This window comes from Strongylocentrotus purpuratus, unplaced genomic scaffold (assembly GCF_000002235.5).
Source record: "Strongylocentrotus purpuratus isolate Spur 01 unplaced genomic scaffold, Spur_5.0 spur5_scaffold_20, whole genome shotgun sequence".
Taxonomy (NCBI): Eukaryota; Metazoa; Echinodermata; class Echinoidea; order Camarodonta; family Strongylocentrotidae; genus Strongylocentrotus; species Strongylocentrotus purpuratus.
In genome coordinates, this window is record NW_022145606.1 from 30,636,038 (window position 1) to 30,650,093 (window position 14,056).

Consider the following 14,056-nt stretch of genomic DNA (forward strand, 5'->3'; position numbering starts at 1 on the left):
AAATGAATTTTTTGAAAGAGTGATGTAGGAGGGTCTTGATCTTATTTGTTATATTCTAATTTTTCTACAGAAATGCATTGAGGAGCGTGATGAAGACGACACCACTGTGCAGATGAATGCTGGAGGTTGATGATCAGTGTTTGCAGTGAGCCACAATTCGTCCAGCTCCTGTCTGGATCTCCCTGCTCTGATTTGGACAACCCGTCCAGTACTGCACTCCAACGGTTGCTAAAACAGCTGCAGAGAGCCACAATCAGTTCAACTCTTCTCTGACCACCCTACCCTGATCTGAACAACCCGTCCTGTGCTGCACTTTAACGGTTGCTAAAACATCTGCAGTGAGCCACAATCAGTTCAACTCTTCTCTGACCACCCTACCCTGATCTGAACAACCCGTCCTGTGCTGCACTTGAACGGTTGCTAAAACATCTGCAGCGAGCCACAATCAGTTCAACTCTCCTCTGACCACCCTGCCCTGATCTGAACAACCCGTCCTGTGCTGCACTCCAACGGTTGCTAAAACATCTGCAGCGAGCCACAATCAGTTCAACTCTCCTCTGACCACCCTGCCCTGATCTGAACAACCCGTCCTGTGCTGCACTCCAACGGTTGCTAAAACATCTGCAGCGAGCCACAATCAGTTCAACTCTCCTCTGACCACCCTACTCTGATTTGAACAACCAGTCCAGTACTGCATTCCAAAGGTTACTAAAATATCTGCAGCGAGGCACAATCAGTTCCAGCTCATCTCTGGACCTCCCTGCTCTGTCAGGTAAAGTGTGCAAATCAACTAGAAAGAGCCTGACAGCTAGAATGTATAAAATCAACCACAAACTCTTTGCATGGTACTTTGTGAGTTAATAGATAAGTTTTGACATGCCCTTTTAAAGTGACTCAGTAACGTTGTCTCAGATTCTGAAACAAATTTCTGAATTTAGCTCATGCTGCAACGATAATTATATACCTTTACTGTAGGTCAGTCAGGAACCTCATGACTTTTGCAAGCTGATTTCCTGTCTGATTATCAAGATATTTATGATTGGAAATCAAAATCAAATTTTTTGGTTTCCTAACGGTTTTAATAACACTACAGTCTATTTGGGTAAATAAATATGGTAAAACCAGTCACTCAAAGATTTTTACTTTTTTTAGGCACTTTATGATAATTTTGAAGTGAAATTTTTTTAGGGCTTCAATATTACACCCTATCAGAGACACTGATAACATGTAGGGCCATGCATCTCAGATTTAACATAGTTAAACATAGTTAAGACTACTTGACGCATCCGAACACGCTCTCCTAGAAGGACCCATACAGAACCAAAGTCTGAATTGGGTTCATGACATCATGTGCAGGTTTCTTTCTTTTTTCTTTTTTTTTGCAGAGGGTGAGAGGTTGTTATTATACTTAAGTCACTTATTTAGTAGTTTTGTGTGTATTCGTGCTTACAATATCTCAATTCAGAAGTAATATCTAAATCTTGTATTTTTAATATAGTAGTGGCAGCATGGAACATAAAAACTAAATGTTTGTTTTCTTCAACATTCTCTTCTTTTCTTCTTTCTTTTCTGCAGGGATTTGTTGGAGTATGATAGCAGGTGCCCCATTACATCCCGCTCTGGAGACGAATGCGTGAAAACAATCCATGCTGTCGATGAACCTTCGTCTTTGTCTAGCTCCTCACAAAACCCTTCATCATTGAGATATCTAGAGTTCATCCTCTTCTCCACATCTGTAGTGTCGGTTATTAGTTGAACACAGACAGAAACTTAATTTTCTTTTTTTCTTCAGAATTGAATGGAATCATCAATTGGTATTACTATAAGAGAGACAAATTATACTGCCCCTGTTGTGCATAATCTGTGCTAACGATACAAAATCATCTTTCTGTATCCCTTTTCCCCCCTCTGTTTTTTCTCCCTTGCTCTTTCCTTCTCTTCTCTCTCTGTCTCCCTCTCTCTGTCTTCTCTTTTCTCTCTCCACCTTTCTCTTTCCACCTTTCCCTCTCCATTCCCCCCCCCACTACCTTTCTCTATCCCTCTTCCCCCTCTCTCCATTATTTCTCTCTTGCTCTTTCCTTTTCTTCTCTCTCCCTCTCTCTCTCTCCCTCCGTCTCTCTCTCTCTCTCCCTATCTCTCTCCCTTTCTCTTTTCCCCTTCCCTCTCTTCCCCTTCCCTCTCTTCCCCCTTCCCTCTCTTCCCCTTCCCTCTCTTCCCCTTCCCTCTCTTCCCCCTTCTCTCTCTTCCCCTTCCCTCTCTTCCCCCTTCCCTCTCTTCCCCCTTCATCAAGAATCTTAGATATTGCTCTTGTGCTCTGAGCATTTTTGGATTAGAATTCTCAGGACAGCTTTCATGCCGATTGGATTTCCCAAACATGAAATAACGCTTATGATTTAAGGATGTAAACATTGACAATCAGGAATGTTCAACCTACAGTACTTTTATAATTATATCATAAGTTTACATATACACTGGTTAAATGAATGTTTATAACTATTGATAAATAGCGGTATTGTACTATCTGCTCATTGAGTACTATGAATTCCAAATGAGATATTGCCTGCATGACTTTTACAGGTATCTATTTCTGTGAAAGACGATCAATTTACTAGCATTTCATACATCTGTTTTATTATAACATTTTTTAACCCAAAGATATTTCTTTTCTTATCAATCATGATTATCACTCGTAGTAGCACCACAGATACACTGGATAAGAAAGGTTCTAGGGTTAAAAGGAAGTCCATACATAAGGCAATTTGTCCATGTTGCAATGTACCTGAAAAGGTCATCACCAAAAGCCCCAAAATAGTAAAAAGAATTCAAAAGAAAAATTCTCTTTGCAATGTTTGCGGTAAGAAATTTTCTCGAGCCAATTTGGAGAGGCACAGCAGGGTCCATACCGGCGAGAAGCCCTTCGCTTGCCAGCACTGCCAGAAAAGTTTTTCGAACGAGGCCAACAGGACACGACACGAGTGCGGGCACACAGGACTCAAGCTCTTCAAATGCAGACAGTGCGGGAAGGGATTCTCTCGCAAAGAAGGCTTGAAGTGCCACCAGAGGGTTCATTCAGATGCTCGACCTTTCGAGTGTAAGATTTGCTCAAGAACTTTCAAACACAAGTCCCACGTGTATGCACACGAGCGCTTTCACACGGGCTACCGACCGTACAAGTGCGAGCAGTGTGGGAAGGCCTTCACGCAGAATGCCGACCTGAAGGCGCATATGCGTGTTCACACTGGGGAGAGACCTTACGCTTGCTCCGTCTGTCAGAAGACGTTCACGAGACGTCCCATTCTCATTCGCCACAAGCTAATCCACACAGGCCTACGTCCGTACAGCTGCAAGGAATGCGGGAAGACGTTTCTTCAGGACTCGCATTTGAAACGTCACGCCATCATCCACACGAATGAGAAACCGTTTCAGTGTGAACAGTGCGGGATGTCATTCAACGTCAAGTCCAATCTCCGCGCCCACGAACGCCTCCACCTGGGGTTAAAGTTCACTTGCGAGATATGCGGGAAAGGTCTTCAGCATCGCGCCTCACTCACCCATCATCGGCGCCTGCACACCGGCGAACGCCCCTTCGTCTGCAACTACTGCATGAAGACGTTCAACTCCAGCACGCGTCTCAAACAGCATGTTCGTTTGCACACAGGCAGCAAGCCGTTCGCCTGCGATGTGTGTGGCAAACCCTTCCGAACAAGCAGCGACCGGATCATCCACAGACGCATACACAGTGGGGAGAGGCCGTTCGTGTGTAAGAGATGCGGAAAGGGGTTCGTCAAAACAAGCGCGCTGACAAAACATCAGAAATTAAAATGCGATGAAGTGTAATCACGAAGATCAGGGATGCCAGTTTTCAGGCAATGGCCCAAATTCAGGCCCTGGCAAGTTATTTTCAAAGCATAGTTTAGGCTTTCTTGTGTACAAAATACCTCATTCTAGGTAATTTTCAGGCTCTCTGATCAATTCTAACTGGCATCCTTGTGAAGATGTACTTGCCAATTTGGTCTAAGCCACTAAAATGTGCCAACAATAGTTAAACATGATCTAATCACACCATGCCAAATCAGGCCTGCAATGTTTGTTTTTTCATAGATGAAGGTCCTGCTTATTTCGTTGTGCAATTCATGCCAAGCAATGACAATCAGTGTTTAGGAAAGTATTGTACATGTACGTGTACATTATAGGGTTATTAAGAGTGAATAAGCCAGTTTGTAGATGTTATGTGCACATGGGCAGATAAAGGTCATTTGGTAAAAACTAAAAACTCATCGAGACGACTACGGGGTTAGTGTTCACAAAGTTATTTAATACATCATTGATTCACCAACAGTACATTCTATAATACACACTTAGAGCTAAGATTAGAAAAGGTACCGTATTTATGAAACGTCAGCATGAATTTGGCAGTGATTATTCTAGAATGCACAAAGTGGGATATAAATAGACATCTGTTGTTGTTTTCGGTCATTTGTACCATGTGCTATCTACAAACTGATGTATTAGAAGTACAGTCCAACCTGTCTTAGTGGCCACCTATATATCAAAGTCACCTGTGTGTAGTGGTCACCTGTATTGCCTCTCTCTGGGAGAAAACATGTGTTGAAGAACCTGTCTAGAAAGGCCACCTATTTATAGTGGCCAGTTTATGTGTTTCCCTTTGGGTTTCCTTGATAGACAGGTTTGACTGTATTCCCCATTTCTTACTTGCTCTAATGCCTGTGATTTCATTTGTTCTACAGTTTCATGTAATCACGTTGATGTTTCATTGAAGCTAGATCCCAGAATTTTGTTTAAATTTTCATTGATTAATCTGGGCTTGACATTAAAGCTTATCTGCCGTAGTTTACAGGAGGGATTTACAGACCGCTCTGCAAGGTCACTGGACAGGTGGTTATCTCATCAACTCAGCTCTCAGTTAACATAAGAAAAAGAGGATCATGGGGGACCAATGGTCACCGATTAGGCATTGTTTGTTATATAGAGGGCGCAAGTAGCTACCAGTAGTGCAGTGGGCCTTTAAGGCATAGACCAGTTTTGAAAACGCCCCCTCTCTCAAAAAATGAAATGGAAGCTCTAATTACCAATCATGTGAAAGAATATGTTTCGACTAATACGTGATGATACAAATTTTACTGGGAAACCTCCTACTAATTGATATATTTGGTAAAGGATTATATCTATCATGTAGTTCCATATACATCTTTCTGTGTACAGTGCTTGTAACTTCACCAAGACTGGTCCAAATTTTTTTATCATTTTGATGATTCCAGAACCTTGCAGTACACACCAATACTTATATGCTAGGTGATCAACTTTTTCTGATCGATTCCACAACGTTTCTTTCACGATGCAATCGCGTGGCCAGAACTGGTCTATACCTTTAAATAAGAGTCTAGGGTGCCCCCCCCCCCCCCGAAGAAGTAAGTAAATGGATGATTGTGTTGATTATATCTTCTTTTTTCTGCACGTACTAATACAATATTTAATCTATAAAAATAAAAATCTGTTAATATTGCCATTGACAAATTATGGGGTTTGATATCTTTACTATTAACCTTAGTCATATCAATAGGTTTTTTAATCATGGATGAATAATGATAAATGAATATTATATGTTCCATTTCATGATTTCTTTTTTTGTTAATGGCTATTTTGAATTTTGAGATGATTAATGCGGCAGGATGTACTTTTCTAAACCATCAGAAAGCTAGCTCCGTAAATCATGAAGCCACAATTTTAGTCACCATTGCTGGACGTGTGTAATTGCTATTCACAATGAGTTTTTCCTGTAATGGTGTTTGAAAAAAAATAAAAAAATCATGGAACAGTTTTAAGGAATAAAAAGTTAGTTGATTCAGCTGAACTCTTTTTGTTTGTTGAGGAAATAAAGACAAAATATTTAAACAAATTATAAGTTCATACTTCATTGATTACGCTCAACTCCTTTTTGAGGAGGACGTGGAATGGAACTATTGTCTTTTTGTGTGCTGCACGTCTAATACCATATGAAGATGTTTTTTTGGTGACATAGATCTTGTGTGTGTGTAATTGGGTTTTTACAGACGTGTATCAATCAGATATGATTATTTACGTCTGGGGACCGACTTTTAACGTCACCATCCGAAAGACGTGACTCAGTTTCGAACCTGCGTCCTCGGCTGAATCAGTTTGTAACTTCCACTGTTAGCTGGATTACAGGCGCACGCCACAACGCCTAGTTAAATAATTGTAATTTTGTGTATCATGTATGACAGTACTTACAATATGTACTAAACAAGTTAATATTTTAATTTCATCTGTTTCATTCAAAGATTTTTTTTGACAGAAGTTCTTGTACTCTTTTGTATCTTGTATGGCAGTACTTGTATATACATACAGTTAACTTAAGTCGACCTTCCATGTTTCGAATAATCGCCTAAGTCGAAGCCATTTTTTGACCAGATAATGTAAACATGTGTTATTTTCCTCTCATAAGTAGAATTTCTCCTAAGTCGAATGTATTTCTGTAGTCCCAAGAGGTTGGACTTGTACAAAGTTACCTGTATGTACTAAACAAGATTATGTTGTTATTTTGTCTGTCTCATGTAGAAGGATTATGCAGCATAGTTTATAAGGGCACAGTCTGTAGAGAAGTGATAATGATAATTATTAAACATTCTAATTCAGCGCATAACACATAATAATAATAATAATAATAATAATAGCTCGTTCTTATATAGCGCTTTTCAGGACCGGAGGCCCTCACAAAGCGCTTTACAGACAAGTATATTATCACCCCGGTCATTGGATTCAGACTTACCCGCACACAATGTATGCACATTCTCCACTCCCTGGGGAGCATTCCAGCCAGGCGTCATTTTTACATGCGCACACTTGCTAATCTAACCACATTAGCTTTCGCATCCTACCGGGTACCCATTTAACACCTGGGTGAAGAGTGGCAAATGTAGATCAATGTCTTGCCAAAGGACATTAGGCACAATTGCATGTCTCTATGAACTTTAAGAACAAATGAACAATGCACTGGGTTCATGATTCTGGTTATTTATGAAGTGGTGAAAAGATACGTCTTCAAAGAATTGATAAAGGTTGTTATAGGATCCTATACTTTTCAGTTGTTTTGGCAACTTGTTCCACAAAAAAGTGGCTGCATATGAAAAAGACCTATCCCTGTTTGACTTTGTCATGGTTTGTGGAACACATAGCAGAGACTTGGAACTGGAACATAGCATTCAATGTGGTTTATGGAATTAGCAATTCGGTAAGATATAAAGGAGCTAGTTGGTGGGGTGAGAGTAGTAGTAGTAGTAATGTTCGTGATTTAAAAACAAATTATGTTGCTGATAAGTCAATTCCTGCAATGTAGTTTGTAGAAAAAAGTTTGTCCATTATGTTGTCAGAGAGGGAAGCCATACCATAGTATGGTAATCAAAGTGTCAAATTTGTTATGAAAATACAAAAGTGTTTTTTTTTTTAACCCTTTTCCTTCTATGCCATTGGAAAACAGATGATTGACATTTATGAAACAATATTGATCGCAACTTGAAATCAATCGTAAATTTCATATATTTCATTCAAAATCATCTATCCAATTGAATGTAAACGCAAAAGGTACCTTAAAAACTGACAGAAAATTCATTGGGCCTTTAATATTTTTTAAATCCTAAGATTTTCATATCAATCAAACACAATTAATAACTGTTTTATGAACACATGTTGCAATGGGATATCTGTGACTGTGTTCTTCTGATGGTTTCGTGAAACATGCCCATGTCCAGTATTTACAAATTCTGAAGCCCGCTCAAAAGAATCCATAGGCATGGGCTCAAATGTTCTACTACATTGCATCAATAATTGACCAAATATTGTGAAGAAAAATACATGCAGTACTAAACTTATCAGAAGTTATTATTCCACAATTTGATGTTAAACATTCAATATACATACTCGAAAATGTAGATAGATTGTGTGTTTAACTAGGTGTTGATCAGTGTACTTGGTAGACTAGTTGAGTGGAGTTGAATGTTTTCCCATGACGTCTCATTGTAGAATCATGTTGTTTGAAATAAATACTATGTTATTGAAGTAATTGACTTCTTGAATTGCATGACACAGTCCCTCTGTTATAATTGTCTGGCCGTCGGTTTGATTACATTCGATTGTATTAAAGGTAAAGACCAGTATTGGAAACGCCCCAATTTCAAAAAATGAAATGGAAGCTCTCATTACCAATCATGTGAAAGAATATGTTTTGACACATGATGATAAAAAATTTGCCGGGAAACCGCCTACTAATTCATATATTTGGTAAATTTGTTTCTCTCATGGTCTGTGAAAGATATAGGATAGTCCAATATACATCTTTCTGTGTATAGTGCTTGTAACTTTACGAAGAATGGGCCAAATTTCTTATCATTTTGATGATTCCAGAACCTTGCAGATGCTAGATGCTAGATGATCAACCTTTTCTGATCGATTCCACAACGTTTCTTTCACAATGCAATCGCATGACCATAACTGGTCTTTACCTTTAAAATAGATAGATAGATAGATAAATGGTATTTATTGATTCATTTCCATGTATCGCAGTTACAAGTAACTGAATTGTGCATGAATAAAACATTGATGGTGAAGACAATTATACATTTCAAGTGATATCACAGTAAAAAGTAACTGAATTGCACATGAGTAAATTGCTGGAAAAAAGCAAGTATACATTTCAAGATGTCACACTACAATCTACATAATTATGAAGAGCGTGTATATACTATATACCATTAATCTTATACAATATTTCAATTTAAAAATTTGAGTTAAAAAGAAAGAAAGATGGGAAAGCAGGAGAGAGAGAAAGAAAGAGAGAAAGAGAGAAAGAGAAAGAGAGAGAGAGAGAGGGGAGAAAGGGGACAGATGGACACAGAGGGAAAACAATTATGTACATGTTGATAAAATACAAAGATACATTGCAAGACAAGTATGAATATTATAAGGTGAACATTAGAGATATTAAAATATAAATATAGATATGCATCGCATTCTTCATGTCATAAAAACAACATATTACATTAATGACGGTATATGGACATTCATACAATGCAAATAGTAATACTGATACTAGTACATGAGTAGATAGATAGATTCTTTTATTGATCCATATTCAAAACATAGCAAATTGGCCTCCACTGGCAGCACATGAACAAAATACAATGTAGCTACAAGATAATTGATGAACACTTGGGCATATTCGTCACATACATGTACATAAAATCATACTAGAGTCGTGACATTTATAAAAGCATAGATATACATGTATTACGTAATAATAGGGAAAACTTTAAAAAGAAATATACATTTAAAGATAGAGAGGAGAGAAAAGGATCGACGGGAGACTAGATTGAATAGAGAAGTAGTAAGGAGACGGAGAGAGAGAGAGATTGAACGAAAGGTGTAGACGGTGGAGGAGAGAAAGGAGAGGAGAATATAGAAATAGAGGGAAGGAGAAAGAAAAGAAGAGAGAAGGGGGGGGCAAGTTGTAAACGACACATGTAGATACAAAGGGAAGGAGAAAGAAAAGAAGAGAGAAGGGGGGGGGGAAGTTGTAAACGACACATGTAGATACAAAGGGAAGGAGAAAGAAAAGAAGAGAGAAGGGGGGGGAAGTTGTAAACGACACATGTAGATACAAAGGGAAGGAGAAAGAAAAGAAGAGAGAAGGGGGGGGGGAAGTTGTAAACGACACATGTAGATACAAAGGGAAGGAGAAAGAAAAGAAGAGAGAAGGGGGGGGGGGAAGTTGTAAACGACACATGTAGATACAAAGGGAAGGAGAAAGAAAAGAAGAGAGAGAGGGGGGGGGGAAGTTGCAAACGATACATACATAAAATGTTTACTGTGTTTTTGAAAAGTAATAGACCAGTCTCGCAAAGTGTCCACAGGTCCCCGTAACTGGACACCTGCCCCCTGGACGCCCACCCACGTCACGGACAACCACCTCCAGTCAACTACCTCTTATGACAACTACCCCCTAGGATAGTTGTCTTAGAGGATGGTCATCGCAGGGAGAAGTTGTCTCTTAGGCCTCCACCCTCACCGCCTGCTGGATCCGCCCCCTGTAGGCCTCTACTTCTTGTCTGGACCATGAGACATTAATTTGCATGTGTTTCATTGGATTCCTGGCCCCAGAAAATGTATATTTAGCACTGAAAATTAGAGCCCTAGGTAAGTCATATTTTAGAAGTGGAGATACTGGGAGATATTAGGTTTTTGGCGGCCATTCTGGAAAATGGCTGCCGTTTCGGTTGGCTCCAGAAATTGTATGTTTAGCACTTGAAATAAAATTTCTATGTTATTTAGAAGCAGAGATATTTTGTATGATGATGTAATGATGATGAGTGTTTTGTTTCGTCTTCATGCCCGTCATCACTAAAGCCTCTCTTCTCTTTCCATTAACATCTTCCACACATTTGCAGTCACAAAGGAAGAACTGTCATCAACTGGAACACCTCGGTGCGTCGTAAGAAAAGATGAACTTGAAGTCTACATTGACCATTTCTCAATTTGTGAAATGTTCATGGTCATTTCCGACTACCTCATTGGGAAACGTGTGGCTTCAACACCCTACCTTCCAAAATCAATGAGTCGCCTCCTACCGCAATACTGCCATCTACGTCTGTATAATGATACTCCTGGTCTTGAGGATGTGAGTAACTTGCCAACATTTATAATACTATTAAAAATATGAACTCAAGATAAAATATCAATAGCAAAAGGTTATTTTGTCTGATTTTCATTAAGTGGATGAAGTTGTGGTAGAGGCTTGCTTTATTATGGATATTCTTTTAACTTTCATCTTGTTTCGTCCACGTCATGTTGCCTTCTATTCCCTCCCCTAATCTCGTTCATAATATATTATTATTTCCATCAGTAGTAGTAGGAATTTAATTGAATTGATAATGGTTTTATTGAGAATAAAAGATCAACAATACATCGCGGCCCACAAGGCCGAATTGGGCAATGTTTTACAAATGTAAAATACAATATATAAAAACGTTCATATTAAATGACATCAAATTAATGAACTGAACTTAAATGAGTAAATTGTTAAAAATAATATCTAACTTTAAAATTCTTATTTCTTATTATTATTTGATCTCCCTAACTCAGTTTTATATAAAAAGGAGATAAAGAAAAGTGAAGAAGAACATGATGGTGGTGTAGAATAAAGAAAGCATAGAAAAAAAAAGGATGGTAATATTAAGAAGAGGATGAAGAGGGAGAAGAAGATTCAAGTGGGGATAGTAAGATGGTAGACAGGGGGTAGTGCGAATAGTAACAGTATCATGATGTATCGATATTAAGTAGGAGTAGTGGTAGTATTTATAATTAGTATTATTATCATGATTATCATCAGTATCAATATTATTATCATTATCATTGTCATCATCATCATCATCATTACCATCATCATTATATATTTATTTTTTGTTATGGGAAGGGAAAATGAATACCACCCCGGTCCCCCCGTTTTGAAGAGATAAACCAGCGAAACTTTTGAGTAAAGGCAATTTAAGATAAATTTTTGGATTTTATGGTGGAAAAGCCAAAACAGGTAATGTTTCTTCTTTCGTCCTTTTTTGCATTTTCTATTTCTTCGCTGAATAATTAGCTCATCGAAACCGAGGAAGAAAAGCTCAATTTTCGCAAGATGGCTCCGACAAAGGAAATGTTTGTGCTTTGGGAAAAAGGCGAACTGAAGATCAGATGCGAGATCGACGGCGGTCATGTCACAGAGAACGAAAAGGTATATATAAACAATTTATACATTGGCTAAATTCAGAACGCTTAGTTTAAAACTCAGGGCGGTCGTGATATATCTCCAAGGGGGGGGGGGGGGGGGGGGGGAGTGGTGAGAAGAACGAAGAAATGATCTATCATCACTACAACCTTCGGATTCTCAACCCTTACTCCTTGGTATTGTTTAGTGTTTGCACAATATGTTCTTCACTCAGTTCCTCCAATATTAGTTTTATAGCAATGCAATACGAACAAGACATTTGATACGAAAATATCATTTTCATGCGAACAAATTTTAGCCTTTATCGTGGCAAAAACAGTATAATCGGGCAAATATGTAAATAACTTAGGAATTGTTTGCCTGTATTATAACTTATGATTTGTTTGGTTCAACGTGATTCGAAAGAATTCCAGGGAATTAATTTAACATAATGTCAACGATTTTTTTTTTTAATTTGGGGAATAAAACAAATTAACCCGAACGTGATTTTTTTTTATATATACAACGCAATATGCTGTTCAAATCGCCAACTTTTTTTTTTTTTTTTTTTTTTAATGTGTGTTTCCATTTCACAAATGAAGACCGTATCGCTAGATGATATCTATAGATTGGACCGAAACGTTGTCAGTTTCTTAGTGAAAGCGACCGGCGATGCCGATGTATATTTCAAGTTCAACTTTCATCCTCATTGTGACGAGGGACATGCCTTTAATGCGAAATTCTATGGTACGTATCCGGGTCGACATGCATACAAATATAATTGATGGGAACTTTGCTTATACTTTTCTTGTTTCTTCCTTTAATTAAAAAAATATCTTTCTTCGTAGTCTGAATAGTATTTTTTCACTTTGACAATTCTATAATAAACCTGTATTATCTATAGCTTTATGTTGATTTTAGACCTGACCTTTGGCACACACACACACACGCATGTTCGCGTGCTCTCTCTCTCTCTCTCTCTCTCATTTTACTCAACTACAATGTGGTGGAGTCCCTGATACTTGTGTCTTTATTTCAAAATTGTCTTCCTTGTCTTTGTGACACCTGGCAACTCTTTCAAACCTTCTTAATAATAAACAAAGAACGAAAAACAGTCACTTTTGTTTGTGCAGTATTTAATTAAGAGTTGGATAGCACTGTAAACATTGAAGTATCCTTAGTAGTGCTCCGTATAGTATATTACTTTTCGTGTAAAAAGAGTACTTCTTTTCGATGGCTAATAAATAGGTTTAATTCATAACGTTTAAAATCAATTTCTTTTTTTCAGTCCAAAATGGCGATGATCTTAATTTCCCAAGCTTTCTGCCTAAGTTATTGTATTGTTTATGTTTTTATTTATTTATCTTATGCAGATGGTGATTTACCTCCTAACCTGTAAGTACTTATCGACACACTGAAAATACCATTTTTGTGAAAACTAAAACATAAGCAAATTCAAGTTTTATAAAGAACTAAGATCTCCCAAATGTTTCACATCTACCCTTGATTGAACGGAGAAGCACGAGTTCACCGCTTACCTATAAGGTAAACTCTTTTCAGAATCAGTTGATGTCAGTCCTATATCTTACCACTGTATGAAACACTGATAAAGTTATAACTTTAAACAAAATTCCAATCGGATTGCTAACATTTTTACATGTCGTGTTGATATACAAGACTTATATCCAATACATTGTGTAACAACGAATGAGTTACCGAGTAAGTTTTAGCGTTTTTCATTTGTAGTGACCCATTGAAATCATGTTGGTCGACATAGCTAAATGTGCCCATAATTCCCTGTCCAAATTTGTTACAACAGTGCAAAAAATACAATGGTGCTACCACTGGTATACTATTATATATTTCCACAAGGCTGCCAGCTGCCCCAGCAAAGTTGGACGACATACTTCTTTACGATATCGCCGAAGAAATCGAGACTGATGAACACCTTGACAGGTTGATGCAAACTCTGGAAGTCTCACAGGGGTCACAGTCACGTTGTCATGAGCTCAACAGGTTGCCTTACGGTTAGAGGAACCCGTCAGATGTTGATGAATTGGAGAGCTAGGACAGCAGTCACAGAGCAACGGGACAGGCTGAAGGACGCCCTCACCAGGGCTGGGTTGTTGGACCTGCGTGACAGATTCTTCCCTGACTAGAAAGAATTAGAAGACAAGGATGAAGAATACAAATTTGATTGAAAAACAAATGTTGGTTTATCACATGACCTAAGTTGGAAAGACCATCAAAGGAGCTCGGTATTAAACTAAATGT

The 14,056-nt window shown here is 38.3% G+C and overlaps 2 protein-coding genes across 2 annotated transcripts; both read left to right on the forward strand.

Annotated features, from left to right (window-relative positions):
- Positions 1–2,229: 2,229 nt before the first annotated feature.
- On the forward strand, positions 2,230–4,439 carry LOC115927386 (zinc finger protein OZF-like). The gene has a single exon (XM_030993182.1). The coding sequence runs from the start codon at positions 2,677–2,679 to the stop codon at positions 3,835–3,837; it is 1,161 nt and encodes a 386-aa protein (XP_030849042.1). The 5' UTR covers positions 2,230–2,676; the 3' UTR covers positions 3,838–4,439.
- A 6,051-nt stretch (positions 4,440–10,490) lies between these two features.
- Positions 10,491–13,814, forward strand: LOC105437581. Its single transcript, XM_011664353.2, has 5 exons — positions 10,491–10,708; positions 11,675–11,809; positions 12,385–12,529; positions 13,156–13,177; positions 13,655–13,814. The coding sequence occupies exons 1-5, from the start codon at positions 10,574–10,576 to the stop codon at positions 13,812–13,814; spliced, it is 597 nt and encodes a 198-aa protein (XP_011662655.1). The 5' UTR covers positions 10,491–10,573.
- The last annotated feature ends 242 nt before the right edge of the window (positions 13,815–14,056 follow it).

Bases quoted from the DNA above. Each gene is read 5' to 3' on its own strand.
- LOC105437581 (XM_011664353.2), top strand. From the start codon at position 10,574: ATGTTCATGGTCATTTCCGACTACCTCATTGGGAAACGTGTGGCTTCA. The intron at 10,709-11,674 runs GTGAGTAACTTG...CTGAATAATTAG, and splicing joins ATACTCCTGGTCTTGAGGAT to CTCATCGAAACCGAGGAAGA. The intron at 11,810-12,384 runs GTATATATAAAC...TCACAAATGAAG, and splicing joins ATGTCACAGAGAACGAAAAG to ACCGTATCGCTAGATGATAT.
- LOC115927386 (XM_030993182.1), top strand. From the start codon at position 2,677: ATGATTATCACTCGTAGTAGCACCACAGATACACTGGATAAGAAAGGT.